The sequence below is a fragment of the Monomorium pharaonis genome, chromosome 11 (assembly GCF_013373865.1).
Source record: "Monomorium pharaonis isolate MP-MQ-018 chromosome 11, ASM1337386v2, whole genome shotgun sequence".
NCBI classification, from domain to species: Eukaryota; Metazoa; Arthropoda; class Insecta; order Hymenoptera; family Formicidae; genus Monomorium; species Monomorium pharaonis.
This window is the reverse complement of record NC_050477.1, coordinates 10,528,155-10,541,383: the sequence shown is the minus strand read 5'-3', so window position 1 is coordinate 10,541,383 and position 13,229 is coordinate 10,528,155. Positions and strand designations below refer to the sequence as shown.

Genomic DNA, 13,229 nt, shown 5'->3' with positions numbered 1-13,229 from the left:
CGTAGATGGAATGAGATCGCGGGAGAAATAGAGAAAGAGCTTAACGAAGAACAAGGACCGATCCTGCGAGGGTGTACCCGAAGAAAAGAGAACGGAACGGGATAAGAGAAAGAGAGACAGACAGCGAAGAAGGGATATAGGAGGGTGCGAGAAGGCTGTATTCGCAGACAAAGAAGCGCAGCAGCATCGGAGAACCATAGAGACAGGGAGACAGAGAGAGAAAGAGAGAAAGAGAGAAAGTGAGAAAGTGAGAAAGAGAGAGAGAGAGAGAGGGAGGGGGGGGGCTAGACGTCCAGCTAGACGTCAGGAAGGTGCGAGAGAGACAGATAATAAGATGAAGCGTGACAGAACGACAAGAGAGACAGAGTAACGGTGGGGAAGAGAGGAGTGCATCTGCATGGGCAAGCCAACCGATGTGAACCGAAGGGGGCTGGAAGGTGAACGGGAGAGCGAGAGGGATACCGATGACGGAAGAGAGAGGATAGGGGGGAAACCAGGGGTCGCGAGATACCGAAGCGAAGGGGAGAGGGGGAGAAACGGCGAGGAAAGAGGGAAAGAGAGAGAAAACCACACCACGTGCTATGGGAACGGGAATGGCGTTCTCTCTCCTCTCGCCGGGCCTTTCGCGGCGGTTCAGTTCGAAACGGGCCATCAACGATGCCTACACACCATGGCCACACCACCATGATCATCGCAGCGGAGTGTGGTGGTCGTCCGCGGTCGCCATGAGGCGTCGTCGCTCAAGTCGATGACGCTCTCGAGAGCCTGAACGGTTTCTCGGACTTCCTCTCGTTGTCCTATCGTTATGTTTCGCGAATCCTTCGAGTGCGAGCAAGATCGATGGATCCGTTCGATCATGCGCGGAACGCAGTGAAGTGTCGGGGCCCCGCGAAGAATCGATAGCGATCGCGCTCGTGGAAGTGGCATTGCAGAGAAAGAGAAGAGGATGGAAGTTGACGATGCGTTTATGGATTATGTTTGAACGTGAGAGGAAAACGATCTCGTGATACGATCTATTTGGACGCGTGTTGGATGACTGATCTGCGAGGAAGTCTCAACTTCAATATCGAAAAGAATTAAACGGAAGATTAATATGGAAGCAATATAAAATTTCCCCATCGCGATAATTTGAAAGAATGAATAATTAATATATAGGATATATCAAATGTTCATATTTAAATTTAATGTGGCTATAACTGTGAATTCAATCGAAACGTAAATTTAAATTAAAACTTATTTTAATTATATTATAAAATATAAAACGACGCATACGTACGCAATGTGATAATGACAAATTAAATATTATTAGAGAAATAATCGAATACGAACTAATTAATTTAATTTCGCGCAAAAAAATCTGTTACGTAACTTTTATTTTAACCGCAATCGAACCGCAAGAGCTTCTCCGCGTTTTCGCCTTTTTGCATCGGTCCCGTAAGGATGTCGATTGTAAATCTAACCTGATCTCGTCTCACGATCGACGATAAAGTCGGTCGATCGAACGGTAAGCCGGATCAATTCACGACGAAAGTGTCTGTTGGCACGCTAACATCGTATTGCGGAATATACGAAGAGAGCCTCATTATTTTTCGCAGTTGCAATCTGCAGATTGCAACTTGTTGCAACACCACGCGTCACTATAGAAAAGATTGGGATTTAAGGATATTTTTCTATAATCTTGGGGGGGACACACGAATTCGGTGTCCAATCGACCAATCGCCGAGGTGATAACGCGACAATAGCGAGAAATTCGAAGAACCGAGGATGAGGCAGAATTGATGAAATATGCATGAATTTTGAGGGTGAATTATTTAGCTGAAGAAGACACTTCGAGTGCTTTCGATTTCTCGGGACGATGCCCGTTCGGGAGCTGACGTGTTGAATTTGAAGTATCAAACGGAACTCTTGTCTTTCAGTTAACAGACGGATTTATTTTTATGCGGCGCAAAGGAAGGAGAAGCGTAAAAAGTGATGTGCGAGTTGCGCAAGAGAAGTACAAGTATTGTCGCAGAAGAATAACATACAGTAAACAAAATAAAAGTGATATGTGTTGATGTAGGATTAGAAAAAAATTAATTAAAAGTGAAAGGTGAATAGTACGCTTGAATGTACGAGTACATGCCATTATATTCTGAACAGTACGTAAAAGAAGCTGCCAATAGTAGAAGATAAAAAGACTAAACTCGTTTGTTTCAAGAATAGAACCTAAAAGTACTAAAAACTGATATTTGAAATTGTCCAACATATCAAGTGAGACCAAGAATTTCTTCATGCATGCAGTTGGGTCTCCCACCCACGTAAATTCTTCACATCCAGTTCGGTCTCTCTTTCGTTCAGGAGTCCGGGGAAAAAAGCGAGACTTCGTCTCGGAGCGTGAACTAAGGCCGGTACAGTAAACAAGACGCATAAAAGTGAATAGAGATAAAATAGAACCTAGGATTTCGACGGAATAGGAAAAGGAAATGCGACGCTCGGTCGGAAACAATAAATTCTGCCATTCGATCGATCGGCGAAACGATATCGAGAAGCTCAGCGCGAAGTAGATCTCCTTTATCACCGGTGTCTCGTTCCCACGTTTTACGAGCCCTTATTATAGCGAGGATAATAACAATCTCGAGAAGAAGGGACCGTCGAGTCCGTCGATACGACTCGATCGTTAACTTACAGCTCCTCGAGGATACAATAAACTGAATGAACTGATAAATTATTGTTATTACAAATCTTCCTGATGCTTTAATGGAAGCGCTTAATAAAACAACAAGGGAAACTTGTAAAACGACGTAAACAGCTGTGAAGTAACGTGAGGCAAAGTGAAATGTATTATGTTTAATGTATTATTTTGATATAACATTATAATACATGCATAAGAGAATAAACAATGATTAATATATAAACGTACTAATTTTAACACAAAATAAAATAATACTTAATTATTTTAATACAAAACGAATGTAAATGTGTTAATAATAATTGATGTGAGATGAAGTGCGACCCAAGGCAGTTACTCTCGGCAGCTTGAGAAGAGTCGTCCGCAAAATATAAAAAGAAAAGACAGGGAATAACCGCGCGGCATCATGGGAAATAGCGGAAGCAGCGGGGGTGGCAGCAGCAGAAAGGCACGGAGCTTGCCGAATTCGCCGGAAGCGCACAGGTATCCCGGGATTCTTTCCGCCAAATCAATTTACAAGGCTCGTGAAAAACACAGGATCTATTTTAGGATCTGTTAAAATAGAAACGTAAACTCGTAAGCGTTTATCTATTTTTAATAGCGACAGTGTGACTCGATATAGAGTTTGTCGTGGGTTGGGGATTCTCATACGTATTCACTACTTCCGACGTATTCTTATGTCTCATTGTGTTGCGATCCTTATTCTTTCGTCCGTGTGGACGAGCGACGACGAAACCGGTTATTCGATATATTTAGGATTTCCTGAATCGCGCGCTACATACATTGCCGCTATACGTGTAAGTCCTTCGAGGAAAACGTTAAGGTTCTTTTACACGTCCGTCTTTTCACATTGACGGCGTGAAATTAAACATGATTACGAAAATTGTATTTCTCGCTAAAATGGATATTTCTGAGCTGGTTAATAAAGGACTAAGTAGAATAAAACAGGGTACTATAAACTCGGCACTGTAGATATTCAAATATCCAACAATTCTTACACCTTCTTTAAGTAAAATATTGTAGAATTGATAAAATGTTGTAAAAATGTTAATCAATTTATAGAAGTTATAATCAGGTTCGTGACATTTTTTTTTTATACAAGATCGAGATAAATTTTATATACAATATTTTAATATTTCTATGGCGATCGAATTCTATTCTTCCATATTTTTCTTCGTAAAGGATTGCGAAATGTCAAGTGACAACGGCCGCTGATTCGCGAGTCGTAGTCGGAGGTGTATCCAGGAGGCTCGCGACCTGCAAGACGCGAGGTCCTAACCGGTCTCTCCGAGTTTCCGTGGCAATTGGCTGCGAGCGACCTGGTCGCGAATCTGGTTTTGCATTTTTCCGTTCTCGTTATAGATCGGCGGCGACTCGCGGCACTCTTCCTTCTCTTTTTTTTTCCTACTGTCGTGTAATTATGCCCTCTCGCTTATGTACCATAGGAAATTGCAACCAACCGTCGCGAATAATGAGGATTATGGAAAGCAAGAACAATGCGCAATCGTAATGCTCTTAAGCGCTTCTAACAGGAACGGAAAGTCAACAGTAAATTCTTATATCCTCACATAAAAAAGATCTGATACATTTTTAAAAATATATTACAAAATGTATAGTACATAAAAATTTAGATATGTAAGGAAGGCAGAGAAGTACTGTTTCTTTATTTTTTAAAACTGTTAACAACGAAGCTTAGGAATGTTACAAGCAATAGGAAATGAAAAATAAGATAAGATAATAATGAATAATACATTTTCTAATTATGGAAAAAAAATTATTTTTTACAGAAATATAATTATATTTTAGTATGTGTACCAATTTTTAATGCAAAAGAAAAATAGACAGTGTTTTTTGTTGACGTTATTCTTGGGGGTGCGATATGTCCCGTGGAATAATCGACGATCGCTCGCGAGGGAAAAATGTACTGGGAAGAATATGAAATTTCGGGTGGAATTTTAACAGCGACGAAACGTGGAGGGTAATAGGATCCTTTAATTAAAACGGATTAAAAAAATTCATTTCCCGTCACCAACACGCGGAGGGAGAAGAGTGGGCCCTTCGGATATTTTTCCAAGCATCCTCGATCTCGAACACCCTCGATTATTCGCGAAAGTACAAATTTCTCGTTGCGATCGATAATTGAAAAGTTGAGAACATTTTTTTAGGAAAAATCGTCGATAATTTTTGTAAATCGAATGATGCATTGTCAGAATGTCTATTAAATTTAGATGCAACAAAATGCTTTTAAAAATTTATAGAATTAAATCAAATTTAATTCGTGCGAATGGTTTTATCTTCTATTTTAATTGATTTATTTTGCTCTGGTGAAATTTTTAGTTTCTGAACAAGCGATTTTCCGAATGTATCTTTTGCTTTTACTTTCTCTTTTGTTTCTTCCTTTCTTTATTTAGCGAACGAGTTCAAAGACATCCACGGGTCGACGAGAGTGAGTCAATGTTTTCGATGTGAATGGCCGCAGAAATAGATCCTCGGGCAAGCACGTTTCGCGATCGCGCGATTCGCGAGCTAAATTCTACGCGACTGACGTTAGTAAAACGAGAACGAGCTTGTGTGTCGTCTCGTGTGTCAACCGATCGTGCGCATCAAGAGGGAAAAACGACGATTCGCCGCGGTGCGTAAGCAGGGATCCGAACTGACAATGTTACACTCATGCGTAATGATTGAATCATTTGGACAGCTTGCTTTAGAGAAACTTAACCGACTTAAGACATTTACGAATGATTCTTTTTTTAATGAAATGCAAGACAATAACACTGCATTAAAGATGTCTGAAAATATTTTGAGAATATCTGAATATAAAGAGAATTAAAAGATTTATGGTCGGTTGTTCCAACTTCTTGGTAAACTTACCTGTCAGCTAAATATGTGTTTGTCTTTATTTGTTTAAGAAAAGAAATGAAGATAGACACAGGCTTACCTGATAGGTTTACCAAGAAGTTGAAACAACCGACCTTAATTTTAAGGAAAAAATTTTTTAAAAAGTTAAAAGACTGAATAATTCAAATAATTAAAATTTGAAATAAGATATTAACATTAAGATATTTTTTAGATGACTTTTGCATAATTTATCCGTACTACATGTATCAATGTATGGTAAAAATATAAGTTAAACAATTTTCTTTCACTAGTTTTTCAAAAATTATACGTTTAAACTTATATAATAAATTCTTTTTTATTTTATTACATTGGTTAATAATTTTGTTTATTATTGCATTTATCATTATCGTTTTTATTATATATGAAATATAAAATTTAATAACAAAATGTATAATCTTTTACATTTGCGGCAAACAAAAAGCGTTCTGATTGGTTCCGAAGCGAAGATCCGGTCGTGCCCCCATGAGAATCGACAGATAAGCAGTCATATTTTGCTCGTGTTCCCCAGGAGATGCTTTCGCCAAGTTTGCTTTGATTAATTAGAATGGTGCATTGTTCGCGATGCATCGGCGATGATGCATCGCGGCGAGCAGGGCGGAGGTCGGCGGAACCGTTATGCATCGCGATTGTTTCGGATGCAAGGAGATCACTGAGAGAGCAAATTCTGTCTAGAGTATAAAGAACACAGTCCAAATATGTACTTGAAATTATTCCAAAAATTTGTAAAATATATCATCATAAATTATTATAAATAAGAAATTTTAACATTCTTTGTTTTCATACTCTTTCGATAATTTTATATGAAGTTATTAATTCTAAAATTATTGTGATGATAATTCCTAATAATTAATACTAACGTATAATTATTCTTTTGTTATTCATTGAGCAATACCGTAAGTGTACTTTCAAGGATTCTTTTTTATCTTATCTTTTAAAAAAATCCTTACTTTTTTAAACTAAACCGTTAAAAATTTTACTAATAATTAAATAGAGTAACCCAAAATTTATTTTTAATGCAAACACAAATTTCGATCAATGATTCATTATTTTGCAACAATAATACATTAATTTTAAGAGAGAGAGAAAGTGAACTTGTACTCCTATTTACACTACATTGGGACACTTTACAGTTTTTAACGTACATTTCCAAAATCTTCTGAGAAGTTGAACAAGTATCTTTAAAAGGAACGTAACGGTATGCACCAGCGTCCTTGTCCGCATATTGGCAATAAACGGTGATCACGAAAGAACCGCGATAATAATATCGCCTCGCAGGGAAGAACGGTTCTGCTCGTCGTCGTGCTTCTTCCTGGAAGCGGCAGTTAAGTCCTTCTCTCTTTCTTTCTCCCTTTCTCTCTCTCTCTCTCTCTCTCTCTCTCTCTCTCTCTCTCTCTCTCTCAAGATTTCCTCTAAATTTATCCCGTGCTTCGTGCTGGAACAACGAGGCACCACTCCGCTTCTTCGTGCTGCTGTATGGAATCCTCTTGGCTCTCTTTCTCCTCGAGTAAGACTCGGCAATTACTTTTAATACCTGGAATGAATTAACCGACTCGTTCCGGTGCTATCTGCGCCCCGCTCTCGCCTCCCGTTCTCTTTTAGTCTTTGTTAATGCGACTACTCACAGCGATGCCACTGTCAATTTGCAACGATTTATACTCCCGCACGAATAATTCGGCGAAAAGCGGAGACAATGAGATACGGACTCGTGATAGTAAAATTTTAAAAATTGAAGTGTGTCTTATTAATACTTTATATTTTTTATGCTTAATACAATTTAGTGATTAAAAATATGGAATAAATGAGTAATGTAGGTAAAAATTTAACAAGTTGCATCTTGTTTGTACTAATGACACTCTAAAAAGTTACGTATTGATGATACAATTTCTCTTTTATTTACGTACAAATCAATTTAAGTGGAAAAATAATAAAGAGTAACTTATAAGATACAAGTTTGATAACTATTAGTACGTAACAATTTTTGGTAATTATTAATTTAGAATTAAAATTTTATCATTTTGCACCAAAGTCTAAATTTGTTTACTTTTAGTGTTATAAATAATCTTTTTTTAAATATCTAAAAACTTGTTTTCTTGCAGAAGTACCAATATCAAAAGTTTCTACTGAATTTTACATTAACACAGTTTTACATTATTTTGTTACGTGAGATACTTGAAAATACAAGTTATGAGAAACGTAATTATACTTTTACCTGAATCGTATTTTAATTTAAAAAGATGTATTTACATTTCTAGATTAGCCGACGGTGCTGAAATATTTTTTAGTCAATAATTCCCTATATGTTTTTTATTAGAACTTCTAATTTAGAAACTTATTCAGAGACATTTTAAAATAAAATTTTATACTTAATTATAAATAATTGTATAGGTATAGTGGAATTTATAAGAAGAGAACTAAAGAGAGAAGATAATAAATATTTTAAAATTGAACACATTGACAAATATATAAAATAAATTGTTTCGAGAAAATTACCAAATTTTTATAAATTACATTTCTATCCCATTGATGAATATACCTTTTATTTTCAACAAGAGACAGTTACAATATTATGAAGTAACATTGAAGCTCAAAGAAAATGATATGTCTTTAATATTACGACATTTCGTTTTCCAGCGAGAATTGATTCTAGCTTTCTCTCATTCGCCATAGCGAGATTTCGCTATGGCGAATGAGAGAAAGAACGTTCTGTCTGTATCGCAGCGACGGGATCTCTAATTGGCGATCGTTTGAAAAATCGTACCGGCCGGTCCAATCCCGGCAGTCAGCAATTAAAAGGAATGTCGTCCCTGTCGATATGCATCTTGTCGTTGCTCTGGTCGACCAGCCTAATCACGTGCTCTTGTTGCCCGCGAGGGACCCGGGCTCCCTTCCTCGCACATTTTGCAATTGAATTGCGCATATGGCGCGTTTATATCGTTCATCTTAGCGTAACTATTCAATTATCTTGGCTCTTTGTATAAAACTATTGGCGAATATGCATTTATCAGCAGCGAAAATAAAAAGTGTAACCAAAATGATCTGTTTAATGTATTTGTAATACAAATCTTTATCAATTTAACATTACCCCGACTTAATTTAAAAAAATAATAAAAAAAGATTATTAAAATGTTAATTTATTATTTGTAGAAAAAAAACTCACATACGGCGGTAAAATTTTATATAGTTTTTATTAATTTGCAAACGTTAATTTATTATTTACACAAAATAGTTAATTAGCCAATTGACGGGCATGACGGTGTCACAATGACGAATGAACAGTGACAGACTTGCGTCAGTTGTTACTTATAATCTCATCATCGGATTACATCGAGAACGATGCAAACACGCGTCGCCGGTCATTGATAGACGCTAATGAAACACACTGGCTAGGTAATTAGAAACCGACGGGACTAAAGCCGCGAAAAAATCACATACTGTTAATTACGCCAACGACTAATGAAACGACATGACGCGCCGAACAAATTGCATTACATACACGGCACACGAAAGTTCGACTGCATGTGATTTGTTCGAATAAAAGGTTCTTATCGAGCTACCATTAAACGCGATTAATTAAACCTCACGATAATGGCCTTTACGAAACGTAAATATGTAGCAGCACATGTGGTGCAAATTATTTAATCTGAGATCCTGTCATAACTAACATAACATGAAGTAGAATATATTTAGTGATAATTACGATATCAGAGAAAATATATGAATTGCAATTTAGGAAATTAAAAAAAAACAAACATCAATTTTTAAAAAATAGAAATGTGATACATTTGTAAGAAATTATGTTTTAAAAATATGAATTATTATTTAATAAAAATATTTAATTCGTGAAAATTTGAAGGCGCATGTCATTAAAGATTTTAACCAATTAGATTGAACCGAAACAAAGATGTAAAGGCGCCGCAAGTTTGTGATCGCAAGACGCCCATCTCGTCCCGATATTAATACCAGGGGTAAGATGTCACCTCGGTGATGGCAGTTGCAACACGCGCCCGGCGTCGGTGTGTATCGTGGCATTAATTTCCAATATTGCTCTCATAAATATTCGCGACTCGCCGCCTACCATCTTCGTCGGATTGAAATATCTCTCTTTTTCTAGATTCAACTTTGCCGGCGCGCAGTCCCCGCTAGGGGGATCATTTTTTATATATCGACCCTCAGGATTGTAGGTATACCTCCGAAACATCGGCAAGATTCAAAATAATTTTATAAGAATAATGAAAAATTATTTTACGGTACAGAAACAAAAATTTAATTTAATATAGTTTAATTTAAAGATAAAAGAATTTAATTTTATATATTATTTTAATTTCACGTATTTAAATGTAGCCTGTTAGAGAGAAAAAGAGAGAGGGAAAGAGAAGAAAAATTATTATTTGTTGAAGGTTGTTGTATTCTTTGAGAAGTGTAAACATTTTTAAATATATTATGTTTTATGAAATTAATGAATTAATTTTATCATAAAAGTTACAATTTTTTATTTTTATCTTTTTTTTGTTTTAGAAATTGTTATACTTTACGTTATGTTTTCTGAATTTAACAATAGGACTCTAGAGTCTTTTCTTATGTACGGTCCTGCGGATTCCAATATATTAGGGGAGTATTCGGAACAGGAAGGATATCCTAAAACGCATCTGTGGCAGGCCTGCGTTTTGTCACGCGAAAAAATAGCATTTCTGCTTCGATAAAGGACTTTTATTAGAAAGCATTCAACGTTATACAACGTTATACAAAGATATTAAATTGTAATATACAATATATCAATTTAATACACTAATAATTAAAATAAAGTAATAGAATAAAATATGTTCTTAATAAGTTAATGATGTAAATTTGTGTAATTTATTACCCGAGATCTTTAAAACAAATCTTTTCAGAACTAATTAACTCGTTTATTTCCAATTTGTTCAGAACAAAAGAGGAACTTTTTACTAAAAAATTGTTCGCAGTATCCTCTACGTGAGAATTCGACACAATCTTGCGACTCATCGTGTACTCGTCGCACACCAGAAAAATTGAAATTTATAAAATGTATATATGTATATGTGTATTCCTATGATGAATCGCATAATTTAATCCGCCACCTATCTCGCTCGCATTGTGACTTCCTCGGGTATTATTGTATCGTGTTTTTATACAGCAGGCGCAGGATTGCATCTCTCGCAGTTCGAAAGAAAGAATGCAACGAGAAAGGTGTGTCCCCGTGAGTCGCGCTGCACCAGCTGTGCGTGCAAATGGATGTGCGAGATCCATTCGCTATGTAAATCAGGAAACAAACCTAGCTCATAAATTGACATCTCGTATAGTCGCAGAATAGCGAATTCTGAAAGAAAATCGTGTTATTAGCCAGGGCTTATTAATATTATTCTTGGGACGTATTAATCTTGCTTTGTTCAAATGTTTAAAATTTACAAGAATTACATAACAATATCATTATAGCTATATTAATATCTAAGTTGATAATGTTTATTTTAATATTAATTTATTAAGCGTTAATAGTCAAATTCAGTGATAAATTCTTATGTATAGGGAATGGAAAATATTTGTACAATTATTTATTTATTTACTCTTAAAACATTACATGTATTCCTTTTTTATGGTCTAAATTTGTCCATCTAATCTGATTGAATTTTTTCTCTGTGATAAATAAGTAAATTTAAAATAACTTGTAAGAAGTTACGATTTGCGAGTGAGAGGCAGGACCAGTTCATTATCATTTTCCTTATCCTTTTCACAGCCTTGAATCTAATAATCTGCAGCTGCATTCTCGGTTTCGTGGACACTTGAGCCGATTGGCAGCTGCAATTATTTTCATTGCGGCAGAATAGCGGATAAATTTAGGACAAAGCGATGATTTACGCGGGCTGTGGATATCGGATAGCCGAGTTTAGCGTTAAATGGGCGGCATGAACACGAGTCAAAGGCCGTTTCTCTGCCAAGCCGGTTATATTCGCGATGTTTATGGACGGTACTTGGTAATTCGAGCACAAGAGTGTGTACATGACGTTATAATGGACCCTATATGCGGTTCCTACATATTCATTTATGTCAAAAAGCTGATAGTTGAAAGGAATTTAACTATGTATTTAATTGCTGATTTACGTGTTTGCTGGACTGAATTAGCTTTGAATAAAATTATTAATTAAATAATGATCTGAGAAAGATAATTTATTGTATGATTTGCGATTGTGAATTTTTATATTACATTTTATTATATTGGGATTTTTGTTATAATTTACATTTATACTTTTTTAATGTAAGTTTATATTGGGATTTTTGTTACAATTTACATTTATACTTTTTTAATGTAAGTTTATATATAATAAATTATAGAAATACATCGAAAATATAGAGAACGAACAAATTAGAACAAACATAATGTAAAAGGATAATTTTATGCAACGAAAAACACTGCGTGATTTATATTCTAAATGCTATATTATTGATTATACAGTTCATCTTTTATTACATTATATTGTCGCATATTTATTATTTTATATTTAATTTTTTACGATTATTTTTTTTATCAGAGAAAAATGTCGAAATATCTTAAAAGCTTACAATTTATACATTTTTTGTATTTTTTAAACAATGATACATTTTATAAATCAAAAGACCATGAAACATCAAGCAAAATTCCTCTTTATTTCAGGCTGCCGTCGCCCTATAACAAGCAGTCGTCGGGAGTTGGCGGCGCGGGGGGTGGTCCTGGGGGTGGCACGAGTATACCCCTGCCTGCGACCGTCGCCGCCACCAGAAGATGCCCTCCGGACAAAGTCAGACCAGCTCCGGCACCGACGCATCAATCACAACTCGGTAAGTTCCATCAACCCATCTTTCTCACTCCCTTGTCACAAACTTTTCAAACATTCCTGTGTTTTACAGAAAAACATAAAAGCTTTATCCTCATCGTAGGAGGACAGAAAATTTATTTGATACATTGCATATAATATAATTAATTTTATATTATATAATAAATTTGCATAACTCTCTCTCTGTTTTTAATTTAATTAATTCTGGATTATTTTCTAATCCAAAAAGTTTTTATTTATTAAATAACATTATGTTTTTATAGAGAGAGGTTAATTGTATCCTATAAACAAAATATAATAAAACACATTTTAATTATCACAATTATGAATAAATTGTTTAGAGTTTCTTTTAAATAATACGCGCATATATAGTTTGTCATACACGTATTTAAAGATTAATTAATATTAATAATTTATATTTTAAATATTAATTGATATTACAAATTTATATAAAATTATTTTGTTTAAAAATCAATTATACTTTTTAAAATAATTTGTTATACATATCTGTTACTCGCTTATACATCATATGAAAATATTAATTTAAATTGTAATGCATCGGGAACTGCCAGAGGAACATCCGATTGGTCTGACGTCCCGCGTTACTCAGCTAAATTTGTTTTTGAACGACAAATAAATAACGAAAAATGCTATGAATAAAAGTGGAAAATAATCGAGAAAGAATTAAAAAAGCATAAATGTTACAATTTTTAACAATGCCAAACAATTGCGGTAATACGAAATATTTTATTTATTTTGCGGTGCGAGCGTGACATTTGTTACATTTTTGCAAACAAATTAGTAAACGAATATTGTTTATCATATTTTTTAATAGTCCC

The 13,229-nt window shown here is 35.2% G+C and overlaps 1 protein-coding gene across 7 annotated transcripts in view; it reads left to right on the top strand.

The window, feature by feature from the left end:
- Positions 1-13,229, top strand: part of LOC105839736 (protein sickie) — a 190,401-nt gene that overhangs the window by 82,562 nt on the left and 94,610 nt on the right. For all 7 annotated transcript variants that reach the window (XM_036293781.1, XM_036293776.1, XM_036293778.1 and 4 more), the window contains one exon: positions 12,231-12,394. In XM_036293781.1, the coding sequence (XP_036149674.1) occupies positions 12,231-12,394 (164 nt within the window). The remainder of the gene's footprint in view (positions 1-12,230; positions 12,395-13,229) is intronic.